This window comes from Uranotaenia lowii, chromosome 2 (genome assembly GCF_029784155.1).
Source record: "Uranotaenia lowii strain MFRU-FL chromosome 2, ASM2978415v1, whole genome shotgun sequence".
Classification (NCBI taxonomy): Eukaryota; Metazoa; Arthropoda; class Insecta; order Diptera; family Culicidae; genus Uranotaenia; species Uranotaenia lowii.
In genome coordinates this window covers 206,630,814-206,642,918 of record NC_073692.1, presented here as the reverse complement: position 1 = coordinate 206,642,918, position 12,105 = coordinate 206,630,814, and the positions used below count along the sequence as shown (strand labels likewise).

The 12,105-nt window shown below is 36.3% G+C and overlaps 1 protein-coding gene across 5 annotated transcripts in view; it reads right to left on the bottom strand.

Moving 5' to 3' along the window:
• Nucleotides 1-12,105, bottom strand: part of LOC129740973 (nicotinate phosphoribosyltransferase) — an 87,970-nt gene that overhangs the window by 7,638 nt on the left and 68,227 nt on the right. For 4 of the 5 annotated variants that reach the window (XM_055732637.1, XM_055732638.1, XM_055732642.1 and 1 more), the window contains 2 exons: nt 1,414-1,679; nt 939-1,348 (listed from right to left, as the gene is read on the bottom strand). In XM_055732637.1, coding sequence (XP_055588612.1) covers nt 939-1,348; nt 1,414-1,679 — 676 coding nt within the window. Of the gene's footprint in view, nt 1-938; nt 1,349-1,413; nt 1,680-8,206; nt 9,889-12,105 lie in introns of those variants that run through there. The other variant, XM_055732640.1, reaches the window with a different exon arrangement.

The following is a 12,105-nucleotide window of genomic DNA, read 5'->3' as shown; positions in this document are numbered from 1 at the left end:
CAATCATTTTTTGCAAGCAAAACAAAAAGCTTTCCCGGATTTGAAGACAAGCAGTGGGTTCGCGACTTTGCATTTCTAGTTGATATAATAAGTCATCTTGACATGGTTAATACTCGCCTACAAGGAAAGGAATTACTTATACACAATATGTACCATATCGTTCCTGCATTCCAAATGAAACTTGGACTTTGAGAACAACAGCTAAGGACACGAACCTTCACCCTCTTTCCTACATTGTCGTTACAGCCAGTCATCACCAAATCTGATCTGATATCAGATTTGAAATTGGAATTCGAAAACCAATTCCAAGATTTTAAAAAGAATCGTGTACTTTTTAATGTATTTGCAACACCATTTTCCGTTGAAGTAAGCTCATTGCCAGGATCATTGCAAATGGAACACTGAAATGTGCTGTGATGCCCAGTTAAGGGAAAAATTTCATCAGGCTGCTCTGGAAAAAATTTACAAATCATATTTGGACAAAGAGAAATATCCTGTATTTTATAAACATGGTTTGTTTATGATTTCACTATTTGGAAACACCTACAGGTGTGAACAGCTTTTTTTTTTCGAATGAAGCATATCAAATCATCAACAAGAACATGAATAACTGATGAACACTTGGAAAACTGTTTGCGTGTGCAAACAACAATCGATATTAACATTGATGACCATATGAAGATCTAAGAAAGAAAATTCGATGTTGCCACAATTGTTACAACTTTTTTATATGTTTTTCTTTTAATATATAAATTTGTTTCGAATGCATTGTTTTTTTTTTTTCGTCAAAAACAATAAAAAGGAGAAAAATTGTAAAACAAATTTTTTGACCCGCGGACAAATCTCATTTTCGAAAAAGTTGGCCACCCATGGTATAAAGTTTTATCATCCGTAACGCAGCCACAAGCTTATCTGTTAGATATAGAATGTTCAATTACCTTATAGGGCGTCGGGTTAAGGGTCCGCTTGTGATCCTGGCGTAGCGTCTTGAGCGATTCCTGCACCCGGGTGCGCACCTCATTCAGGGACGGCATCGCCTGCGTCACCCGTCCATCTGCCCAGTACACCTTGTAAAGGGCCTCGACATTGGTCGGAATGACGTAGGCCCGCTTCGACTCCTGGAATGGGTGCCGACAGAGCACCTTCTGGCCGACCTCCGGAGGATTTTCCTCCACCCTTTGGAGAAGATCGATCAGTGCGTGCCCATCGGCTCCGTACAGCCGGAAGACGTTCTTGTTGCCCGGCATCGTTACCTTGGCCACGTCCTGGCTCAACTTTATCCGCGGCTGGGTGTTGATTTCGACCATTTTGTAGACACACCCGAGGGCCGGCTGCCTCTGACATGTTACTAAAATACGATAAAAGTAATTTAGAAAAAAATCCTTCCCCAAGGAAACATCTCCCCATACTCACCCAAATGAGTGCCAATTCCAAAGCAATCGATTTTGTGACCCTGCTCATTCAAACTGAGAATCGTTTCCTCGTTGATATCGTTAGAAGCCACAATCGTCAGCCGACTGAACCAGGGCAGCTTGAAACGTTCGGCTATCCTTTCGAAGGTCTCCCGTGCCAAGCAGCTCAGATAAGCCAGATCGCCTGAATCTATGCGGATTCCCTTGGCCATGTATCCTTGATCGTGCAGCGCCAATGCCACCGCACAGAAGTTCAACAAGCCGCTCCTGATTGTGCGAAGATGTTCGGAAGGCGATAGCAAAGATGACAAAAAATTCCCATGTTAAGCAAAAACCTCGAATTGACGTCAATAAAAAAAACTCACAAATAAAACCACACCGAAAAGTTCAAACATTCAGCACAGAGTTACCAACAAACATGTAAAGGAACCCCAAAGCGATATCGAGTACGAGATGAGAGCGAAATTGGGTATGGGAACGATACGAAAAATGATTTGAAGGCAGAGTGCAGTCGTGAATCTGAAGTAGATATGATTTCTACGGTAACTAGCTACATAACTACAATCTACATTAGACTAATCTGTAATGGCTAACCTCGGGGCGAATCTTTCCAATTTGGGGTAGCAATTTTGAATGGAATGCCAATCAGTTCTACGAATTTTTCGCTACAACATAAAGTCAGTTATAATCTAAACAATAAAACGAAATAAATACTATTCAAAACTTAAAGGTAAGTTGCACAGTTTAGCTTAAATATTTAAATAAGCACTAAACTAGGATAAGGCGTGTATTGAATTTGAATTTTGGAGATTGAATTTCAACCATAATCAACGGGTTTGATTGCGTTCTTATGAAGCGTTTGTTGGTATCGAGCAGCGACAATAAATATCCATAAAAGGAGAGTAAGAAGAAAATTTTTAAGAACCAAATTTGGTTTTCTAAATTATGAAATACAACATTCAAAGCATAAAATTAGCATGAAGACGGTACAACAGAGCATGAATTATGGTCTGAAAACTTCTAAAGACCGGTTTACAGGTCAAGTTAAAATTAACGTGAAAAAAACTTTTTTTGTCAATTATTCACCGCGGAAATTTCGTCATGGTGGGGGAATCGGAATAAAAATAGTTCTAGAAGGTTTTAAGGAACGAGTCCGGTTGAAATTTCATTTTTCAAACTTTCCTCATCGATTCCGCCATGTTATAAAAACTAGTTTCGTCGCAATGTTGAGTTATTTATGAAATAAGATTTTTTACGGTCATTTTCACGAGAAGTGTAAATGGGCCTTAGCAAACATTTTTGTAGCTATATTCTTATGCTGTTTTGATATAAGTTCCATATACTTTATAGAAAGATCGTATGAAAGTGGAAAAAACAGCATTAACCTACCGAAGTGGAGGCAATATACCTACATACATAAATTTCATTTCTTTGTTAGGCGACGAAAACTACACCAATTGGGCACTATCCGACACCTTATTCATACATATCGGAAGAATGCAAGAGAGCGCAAGATTTTGCTATTATAACCATCAAATCACTGCTGGTTGCAGAGCCCAGCAAACATAAAATCGCATTAAAAATGATAACTCAAGTCATTAAAAGCGTTACTGCGAATCGTAATTCCAACTAACGCAAGTAAAAGGTCGTAACAATTGTTAGTCGAGGATTGAATGGTTTAAATCGGAAATGATAAAAAGTTCGCCATGTTAGCAGATTTTGAAGACGATTTCGTTCCTTTTTTCTTCCGCGTGGGTCAAGTGAGAGAACAGCTTTGATGTTCTCTCTGCGACCAACAGTGCAACCAGATTGCTACAAATCAGATGGTGTATTTGCAAGAATTGCCCAATGGCAGAAGCAGAAGTTGAAAATATATACATATGTATATAGCCTCCACTTTGGTAGGTAAAAGCTGATTTTTCGAGTTTCATACGACTTTTTTTAATGTATATGAAACGTACTGGGAGAAAACATGACAATGATTTTCTCACTAGAAACCCGCGCGGGTGCAGAAATTCTTTAAAACTTTACAAACATGGCAGACTTTCTATCATATCCGATTTAAACTGACTTCATACGACATTTTGTACGATCTTTTCACTATGTAGTTGGAATTGCGATTCGCCACACCATTGTAAACGACTTAAGTTATTATTTCTGATACGATTTCATGTTTGCTCGTTATCGTGAAGAATACGAGAATTAACATCAATTTGAAACCTTCTTTTTTTTTTATAAATGTATGTTTTCAATTTGCATTAAAAAATTTAAATGCTAGGTTAAAGGGAATGATAAAAAAAAATGAAAGATTAAAAAAATGAGAAATTGAAGATTGAAGATTTGGAGCAAATGAAAACAGTCGTACTTTATACACGGTTTTTTTTAGAAAAATTTCAAGAGAAAAAAAATAGCATCTCTGAAAATTTGCCTCAGGAGACTTTTCCTCATCCTACGCACTAATCAGGAAAAAAAAATCGATCGGGGGAGTCTAGAACAACTTTTTTTCTTTAATTTATTCAAAATTAATAAAAATAAACAATAACTTCAAAAATTTCGGTAAAAATTATGTTGGCAAAAAGCAACTAGAACTGGAGACAGGAAAAAGTTGCAATTTTCATGTGAAATCATCAATCAACGAGCGCTGAAATGTTTGTTGTAAGTTAGTAAGATAGATCAATCAATGGTTGTATGTAAATGTTAATTTTTTTGTTTGGTATTTTTAAGATTCTGATACATATTAGGTTCCGGAAAGACTTTTCGCAACGATAATTGCTTCTCGGAATCGGAACATTTTTGGACAAAGCAAATAAATTAAAATCTAATTTTAACTTCTGAATGTCTGATTAAATAAAATAATTGAAATACAACCCTTGAAAAAATGCATTGGTGTATGCTCGAATACAAAAAATATCAAAGAAAAATCGATTTTACAGAAAAACTTGAATGAACTGAGCATACACTTCCAATCCATATGCTCGATCACTTTCAATTCACTTGACCGTTCGCCTAAGAAAATTTCCACTAATGACGGTCACTTAAAATTCACATGAAATTACGTAAGGCCAAAATTCACTCCAGAGGTATTTATATCTTATATTTGAGGTGAGAATTATTTTCAGTTTACTATATTGTAGAATGATTAAATTTTAATTTTCTTTACTCAACTCACAACTACATTCTGTTTTCTAGACACGGGAAATAATAAAAAGGTAAAATTTACCGAGATATCAAGGTGAACGCTCGTGAAAGCCAAAAAGGTAACTCTTACCTCTTCGAGGTGAAACTCACCTCACAGCGAGGTAAAATTTACCTGAATCGAGTTTGGAAAATAGGTACAATTCACTGAAAAAAAGGTAAATCCAAAAAAGGTAAATCTCACCTCGTAGCGAGGTGAAGTTCACCTGATTTGAGCTGAATAAAAAAGTATAATTCACCTAGAAAAAAGGATAATCCAAATAAGGTGAAACTTACCTCGTAGCGAGGTAAAGTTGACCTGGATTGAGCTAAACAAAATGGTACAATTCATCTCGAAAAAAGTAACTATTTGCCGAATCCGTAAATTGAGGTTGAGCTGTTTTGTCGTTCAGAATGGAAGTTCTGTTTTGTGCCCAATATGAGAAAATCGGAACAGGATGGTAAGTGTTTTCTTAGTTGTGCTGGTTCTCTTCATAATATTTTGCTTTTGTTTCAGATCGGCCCAACTTCGAGGTGTTCTACACGTCATCCTCCAGATATCATTCCGGAGAGCCGGACCTGACCGGATTAGTCGAACGGAGAAGGGCAGTTGTTCACGCAGTGCAGGAGAATTCAGTGGTCATTATGGCGCGGAAGAACGAAAAGTCGAATTTCCACAAGCCTGGCGAAAAAAGGACTTACCTCAATATTTTTTTTAAACACGGTGATACATTTCAAAAATAAATATAAGGTGAAAGTCCCTACTTATTTCAAATAAATATAAATTTTTGAATGAATTTTGTTTTATTTTTATTGAAGAAACCAATCAAACCAACTACCATTTACCTTTTAAATCAGTGAATGGGAAAACGGTATTATTTACTATTTTGCCAGGTGAATGCGGAAAGTTAAAATTTACCTTTTTGCTTGGTGAATTGAAAAAAGGTAGAATTTACCTCAAAAGAGGGGTGGAAAAAATCACCTCGCAAAAAGGTAAATTTTACCTCTAATATTTATTTTTTATTTTTTGAGTAGAAATAATCAAAGAGAATACATCTCTATTACACTGTCCTTGTTTATTTGCTACAGTGTTGCAATTTTATTTTATGGCTTATTTTAGATAATTTTTATTGTCAATTTTCATGTTTTCTTCGAAATTTAACATTTTTGCAATAATTTTTATTGAAAATCATTTTAAAAAAAGTTAATATTTATTGTTGAAGGAATTTTAACATATCTGAGCACAAAAAATGTAAAATTTGAAGATCTTGGGAAAAATTATTAGCAAAAACTCTAATATTTTGTTCGCAAATCGTATAAAAACAAGTAACACTTTAAATTCATTTCGGAGAAAGTGTCATAGCTTTTTCAATGGGGGGATTCAGTAAGTTTTTGCATCGAATGTATACTAAGAGAATAGTTAGAATAGTTATAGTCATAAGGAATCTTTTGAATACAAGCTTAGCAGCACTAAATGTAGTATTTAAAAAGGAATTTAATGACCTTCCACTACATGTTCAATGAATAAATAAATAAATAAATAAATCTTCACAGAAAAAGGTTGTTCTAGTCTAGAACTTCTAGATTCCCCGATCGATTTTTTCCTGAATAGTGTATGGTATAGGCAAGGTTGCCGAAATCACAGAAAAATCTGTATTATCACATAATTTTGAGCAAAATTTCATCACAGAATCTGTGTCATAGATCACAGAATTTTTTAAATTTTCACAGAATTCACAGATTTTTATGTCACTTTCGATTTTTCGTTTCGAATATTCGTTCGAATGTTTTATTGAGTTTTCAGTGAAAACCCCTTGAGCGATTATTTCAATGCTTTCTGTTTCTTCCATATTAATGCCCCTCATGTTTTTAGTCGATTATTTTCAACCAGATGATATTATCGGATGATGTTTTACAAGATGTTTTAAAGTAGGAATCTGGGATAAAACGTATCAAAACAGGTGCCAAGCTTTTTGAAATTGCTTCTCTGATATTGAATTAGATGAAGGTCGAATTTGAGCAAGATGTCTTTAAATTAGTTGTTGAAAATATAGATAATCTTAAACATTAAGCAAACCATACTTTCAACCATACGTATCCAGACGATCAGGAATTCAGAACGATTTTTGAAAAAAATAAAAATAAAAAAGGGCAAAAATTATGTGTATTTTGAAATTTTTGAAAAGTTGAACACAAAATCTAAAAAAATTTAAAGAGGAATTTGAGTTTTTTATTCGATTTAGCAAATAATCTGAATAAACCCGAGCAAAACTCGGTAAATATTAAACAATATCTGGATATTCCGTCCAGTTTGACTTATCTGGATTCTTTACTGGATTTATGGGCAAGCCCGAATATATCCAGAAAATCTGAAATAAACTATAACCAAAGTATAAAGCGATACCGTTCAGCATCTACAGTGAAAGATACGCGGATACACCTTAGATGTTTTTCTGAAACCATAAGTTTTCAATGATTGTGTAGCTTTTACAACATAACATTAGGATATTTTAAAAATTATCAAAAAATATCATAAATTATCAAAGTCTGTAGAAGATATTCGGCCTATTCGGCCGAATTATCCTCAGCCGGCTTAGCTCAACTATTCAATGAGGCGAATATTTGGCCGACCGAATATTCGGTACATCTCAAATTCAAACAGCGGATAATAAAAAAAAATTATTTTATTGTTAATTTTAAATTAAAATTAAAATTTTGGAATTTTTACGAAAAATACAAAATTGAAACAATAAACACATTTTTTAAATGGAGGTGTTTTTAAATGAAAACACACAAATTTTGTAGCTTCTTTATTTCTAATTGAAAGTAATTTCTCTAAATCGATATATTTTATTTAACATTCATTCATTCAGATTAAAGGATTCGAGAAAACACATTTCTGAGAGGTAAAGAAAACCCTTGACAATCTACAAGATGTTTTTCCTCGAATACTTCTGACTTCTGAGCCCTCCCTGATATATGAAAACCATCAAGGTAGGTACCGTAATCCGGGGTAAGATTAATCACTTTTTTTTCAATATTTCACGTTTAATTTTTCTGTTTAGGGAAATGTGGCATATTTTTAAAACCAGTACTGGACTCCTTTGAACGTAGAATATGGTTGCAGAAATTTATTAGACATCTTTAAATTTGATTCAAAAATCGATTTCGTCTTTGTTAAGAATTTGATGGTTTGGGGTAACATTGATGAGTCTCTATTTTGGCGGTGTTGGTGAGTTTTCTTGATAATAAAGGATACAAAACACCTTTATAATTTTTACAAATGCTAGTTTATCAATTGCTGAGGCAGTTCGGAACAAACTCAAATGATATAATATCAATCATGAAACTCTACTAAATTGAACACAACACTTTCGGTGGCTCAAAGATACTAATATTGTAATTTTTGCCCCAGTAAATTCTGAAAAAGACAATGCTGAATTTCGAGGATTTCTTCTAAAAAACACATCTTGGTCCTTAGTATGTTAAGAACGAACAACAATTTAAATCGAAAGATGGACAATGATGCTCCATAAATTAAAGGGGCTATATTTTTTAACATTACTTATAAAATTTCAACTACAATAAAATGAAATTTGGCCTTCATTCGATTCTTTAGGCGCTCCCACTATTCCTCTTTATTTTTTCTTTTCTTTCAAACTTTACCATTTGACAGGGTTTCTAGCCTTTTGTCCTTGACTGACTTACTCTTTGAAAATGATCCTATTTTCTAAATATCAAAAATTTACCTCAGACTGCAATAAAAACTACACTAAAACTATATATTTACTAAGAAAAAAAGTTGAACTCTCACATAAATCAACCTGTTTGCTTCTAAATTCGTTGATTCAATCAGGAAGGGTGTTTGTTTGCGAGCCTTCGAAAAAATAGATATTTCAAGATTTTGAAATTACATTTTCACTTACATTTGAAATTTTCAAAAACAAACCAAGTTTTTCCCAATTGGAAACTCAACTTATAGGTTATTAAACGTAGAAAAAAGTTTTGAGATATTTTAACTTTAGACTTAGTTATTGATGATTATGTGAAAAAACTTCATGTTGATCAATGTTACCCCGTTTTACGGTATACAGTAAGCTCTAAAAAAATTGCAATTTTAGGTTGGATCTTCTTTGAGCGGAATTGTTGCACATTTGTGCGTTTTTTCCCCCGATTTGTTGCTGATAATATTATCTATTAAAACATATTTTACAACACCGAAACAAAACACTTATTCAAAAAAAAAAGCCAAAATCACATCATTTCAAGCCATGCAGTGCTCTCTCGGACTCGGATAATGTGTGATTCACCAAAAGTTACAAAACAAACGATAAGATTCACATATCAATTGCGGCTCTAGAGTAGAGAAAGGGCATAACTTTTCGGCAGCTTTCAACAATGACAAATATTACCTATTTATAACGCTGCTCTACAACTATTAGCTGGAAAGGCATGTCGTCACTGGAAAGTTCACTAGTTTTATCATTAGACAAATTGATTTCCCTTTGGAAACCAAAGCAAAACACTACTGCTACTCTAGGAAATTAATTATAGACAGGAAAGAAATCCGGTGCCGGAATCCTTACAAGTCGGGGAAAGTGTTAGTCTCTAGGATAGGCTTAAGAAAAGTATCGAACGAGTGTTAGGCCCACTTTTTTTTATTTCGGAATGTTTCAGATTCAGCTAGGCACAAAAAGTACGTTCCAAGATGGTCCAGGTTGAATGCTCGAAAATTTTGTTGCTCTGGAGTTATTAATTTGGATTTTTTTCTGGCAAAATGCAACACGTTTGGTATTCATCTTTTTGGTAGTGGCACAACTACCTTCGCTCAGATCCATTCCACTGTGATTCTTTCGTTAATTTTGCATATTCTATTTATTAACTAGCACAAGTGCCGGACTAAGAGTTACAGCTAGTTTTTGCCAATTGTGAACTCCTAGAGCGACAAGTCTTTTTTACAGGTGGTGGTGTTGGTGATGTGGAAGTGACGGTTGTGGTAGATGATGGTGTTTCGTGTTCGTGTACTTTGGCTTCTGGTTCCAGGTTTGTAGGATCAGAAGGTATGCTTTGGAAGTACGTGTATGACTTCGGATGAACAGTAGGATTTTATTTTAAAAAAATTGCAAAGATGATAGCATCCAACAGCTGAAATTTTAGCAAGGAAGTTCATGCATCCCATGTGAAAAAAATGAAATCCAAAAATAAGAAAAAAAAAACAAATCTTAAACGGAACAGGGTCACGGAACATTTGATATTAATTTTATAGTTAGTAAACTGTTGCATACAGTACATAAAATAGATGCTGCAATGAAAGGAAACGCGTAAAAATGTAAATTAATAAAGTGAGCACATGCTTGACTGGGAGATTATATGGCTTAATATATCTCAGAATATTCGAGGACTTACTGAAACAAAGGCTACGATATTTCCTTGCCTGATGTTTTTTAGAATATTGCAGACAACTCAATAGCAGTCTCTGCTTTGCTTTGAAAGGAATCGTTTGTACGCTCTGCCGGATTATCTGCAGAACTCAAAATTATAAGGCTCGATTTTTGCAGGCTTGACGTGGAGAAGGCTACCTGGAGGCGTGACGACCATAGGGTCTGGCGACTTAACGACTGTACCATGTGGGCCTAGATACATGATCTTCTGAAGGTCTGTTAATCTGAAGATCTGATTATCTGAAAATCTAACGACCTGAAAATCAGATCGGAAAAGATCTCACCGTTTGAGGCAATAATTATTTTTATACCCAAAGACCTGATGACTTGAAAACCTGACGAATTCATAGCCTGATGCCTCCAAGGTCTATCGAACGTGGATCCTTACAATCTGAAAGCCTAACAACCTAAAGGCTTGACGAAATGAAAGCTTTACCACCTGAAGGCCTGATGATTCCAAGTGCTGACAAACGGTCCTTTGATCTGATAACCTATCAAACTGAAGGTCCGGGATTCAAAGTATGTACCTAATGACTGCAAGACTGAAAACCTGCCCTTGAGACAAGTTGAGGGTCTAATGCCCTCAAGAATCTATAACGTGTGTGCCTACGGCCTGCGAACTGCAGTGCGACGACTTGCGACCTGACAACCTGCGGCCTAATGAATTACTGTCTGACAACCTACGACCTTACGGACTACGGCATTACAACGACCTTAAACTCCTACGGCTCAAAGACCCGCGGACTAATCCATGACCTGACCAACTACGGCCAAAGATCACCTACGTTCTGAATCAACAAATGAACTATGGCCAGATACCATCTACTGTCTGATACGCATTAGGGTTTAAGAAAACCAATGGCTTGAGACAATCTACAGTCTGAAAAGATCTTCGATTCGAGAACACCTCCTGCCTGAAATAACCTATACACTAAGACGCACGCGTTCTGAGCCGACCTATGGACTAAGGCTGCCTGTAGTCTGAGACGAGCTATGGCTTGACGATCTATAGCATTCCGATCTTGCGAACTGATTTGACCTGTGGTCTGAAACGACCTGCGATCTGAGATGACCCATGATCTCATACGACGTAGGCCTAAGACGATCTTCAGCCAGAGACGATCTACGGCCTAGAACAACCTGCGGCCCGGAAATACGTATGGCCCGAGAAAACCTACAGACCGAAACAACTAATAATCTGATACAACTTACAGTCAAGTACGAAATTTGGCCTGAGACGACCTAAGGCTTAAGGTGACCTACAGCATGATACGATCTCAAAGCGGGCCTGACGTTAAGAAGGCTACCTGAAGGCGTGGCCCGCAGAGCCAAATGACCTGAACGCTTGACGATCTAGAAAGCCTAACGATTTGCAGGGTTGACAAACTGAAGGCTTGTACCCTGCAGACCTTGAGACATTATCTCCTATTGCCTCCAAGATCTGAAGGTCTGTTGATCTGAAGATATGATTACCTGAAAATCTGACGACCTGAAGACCAGATCGGAAAAGGTCTCACGATTTGAGGCAATGATTAATTTAATATTCAAAGCCCTGGTGACTTGAAAACCTGATGAATTGGAGGCCCGATGCCTCCCAAGTCTAATGAACGTGGATCCTTACAATCCAAAAGCCTAACAACCTAAGAACTTGACGAAATGAAAGCCTACGACCTTACCACCTGAAGGCCTGATGATTCCAAGTGTTGACAAACTGAAGGTCCTTCGACATGATGACCAATCGAACTGATGGTCCGGGATCCAAAGTACCTAATGACTGCAAGACTGAAAACCTGAGAGTCCTATGCCAGATACATTAAGGGTCTTAAGACAAATCGAGAGTCTCATTCACTCAAGAATCCATTACGTGTGTGCCACGGCCTGCGAACTGCAGTGCGACGACTTGCGACCTGACAACATGCGGTCTACTGAATTAAATACAGACTGACAAACTACGACCTTACGAACCACTTCAACAGGCATTGCAACGACCTCAAACACCTAAGGCTCAAATACCCGCGGCCTAATCCATGACCTGGCTACCTGACCAACTACGACCAAAGATCACCTACGATCTGAGA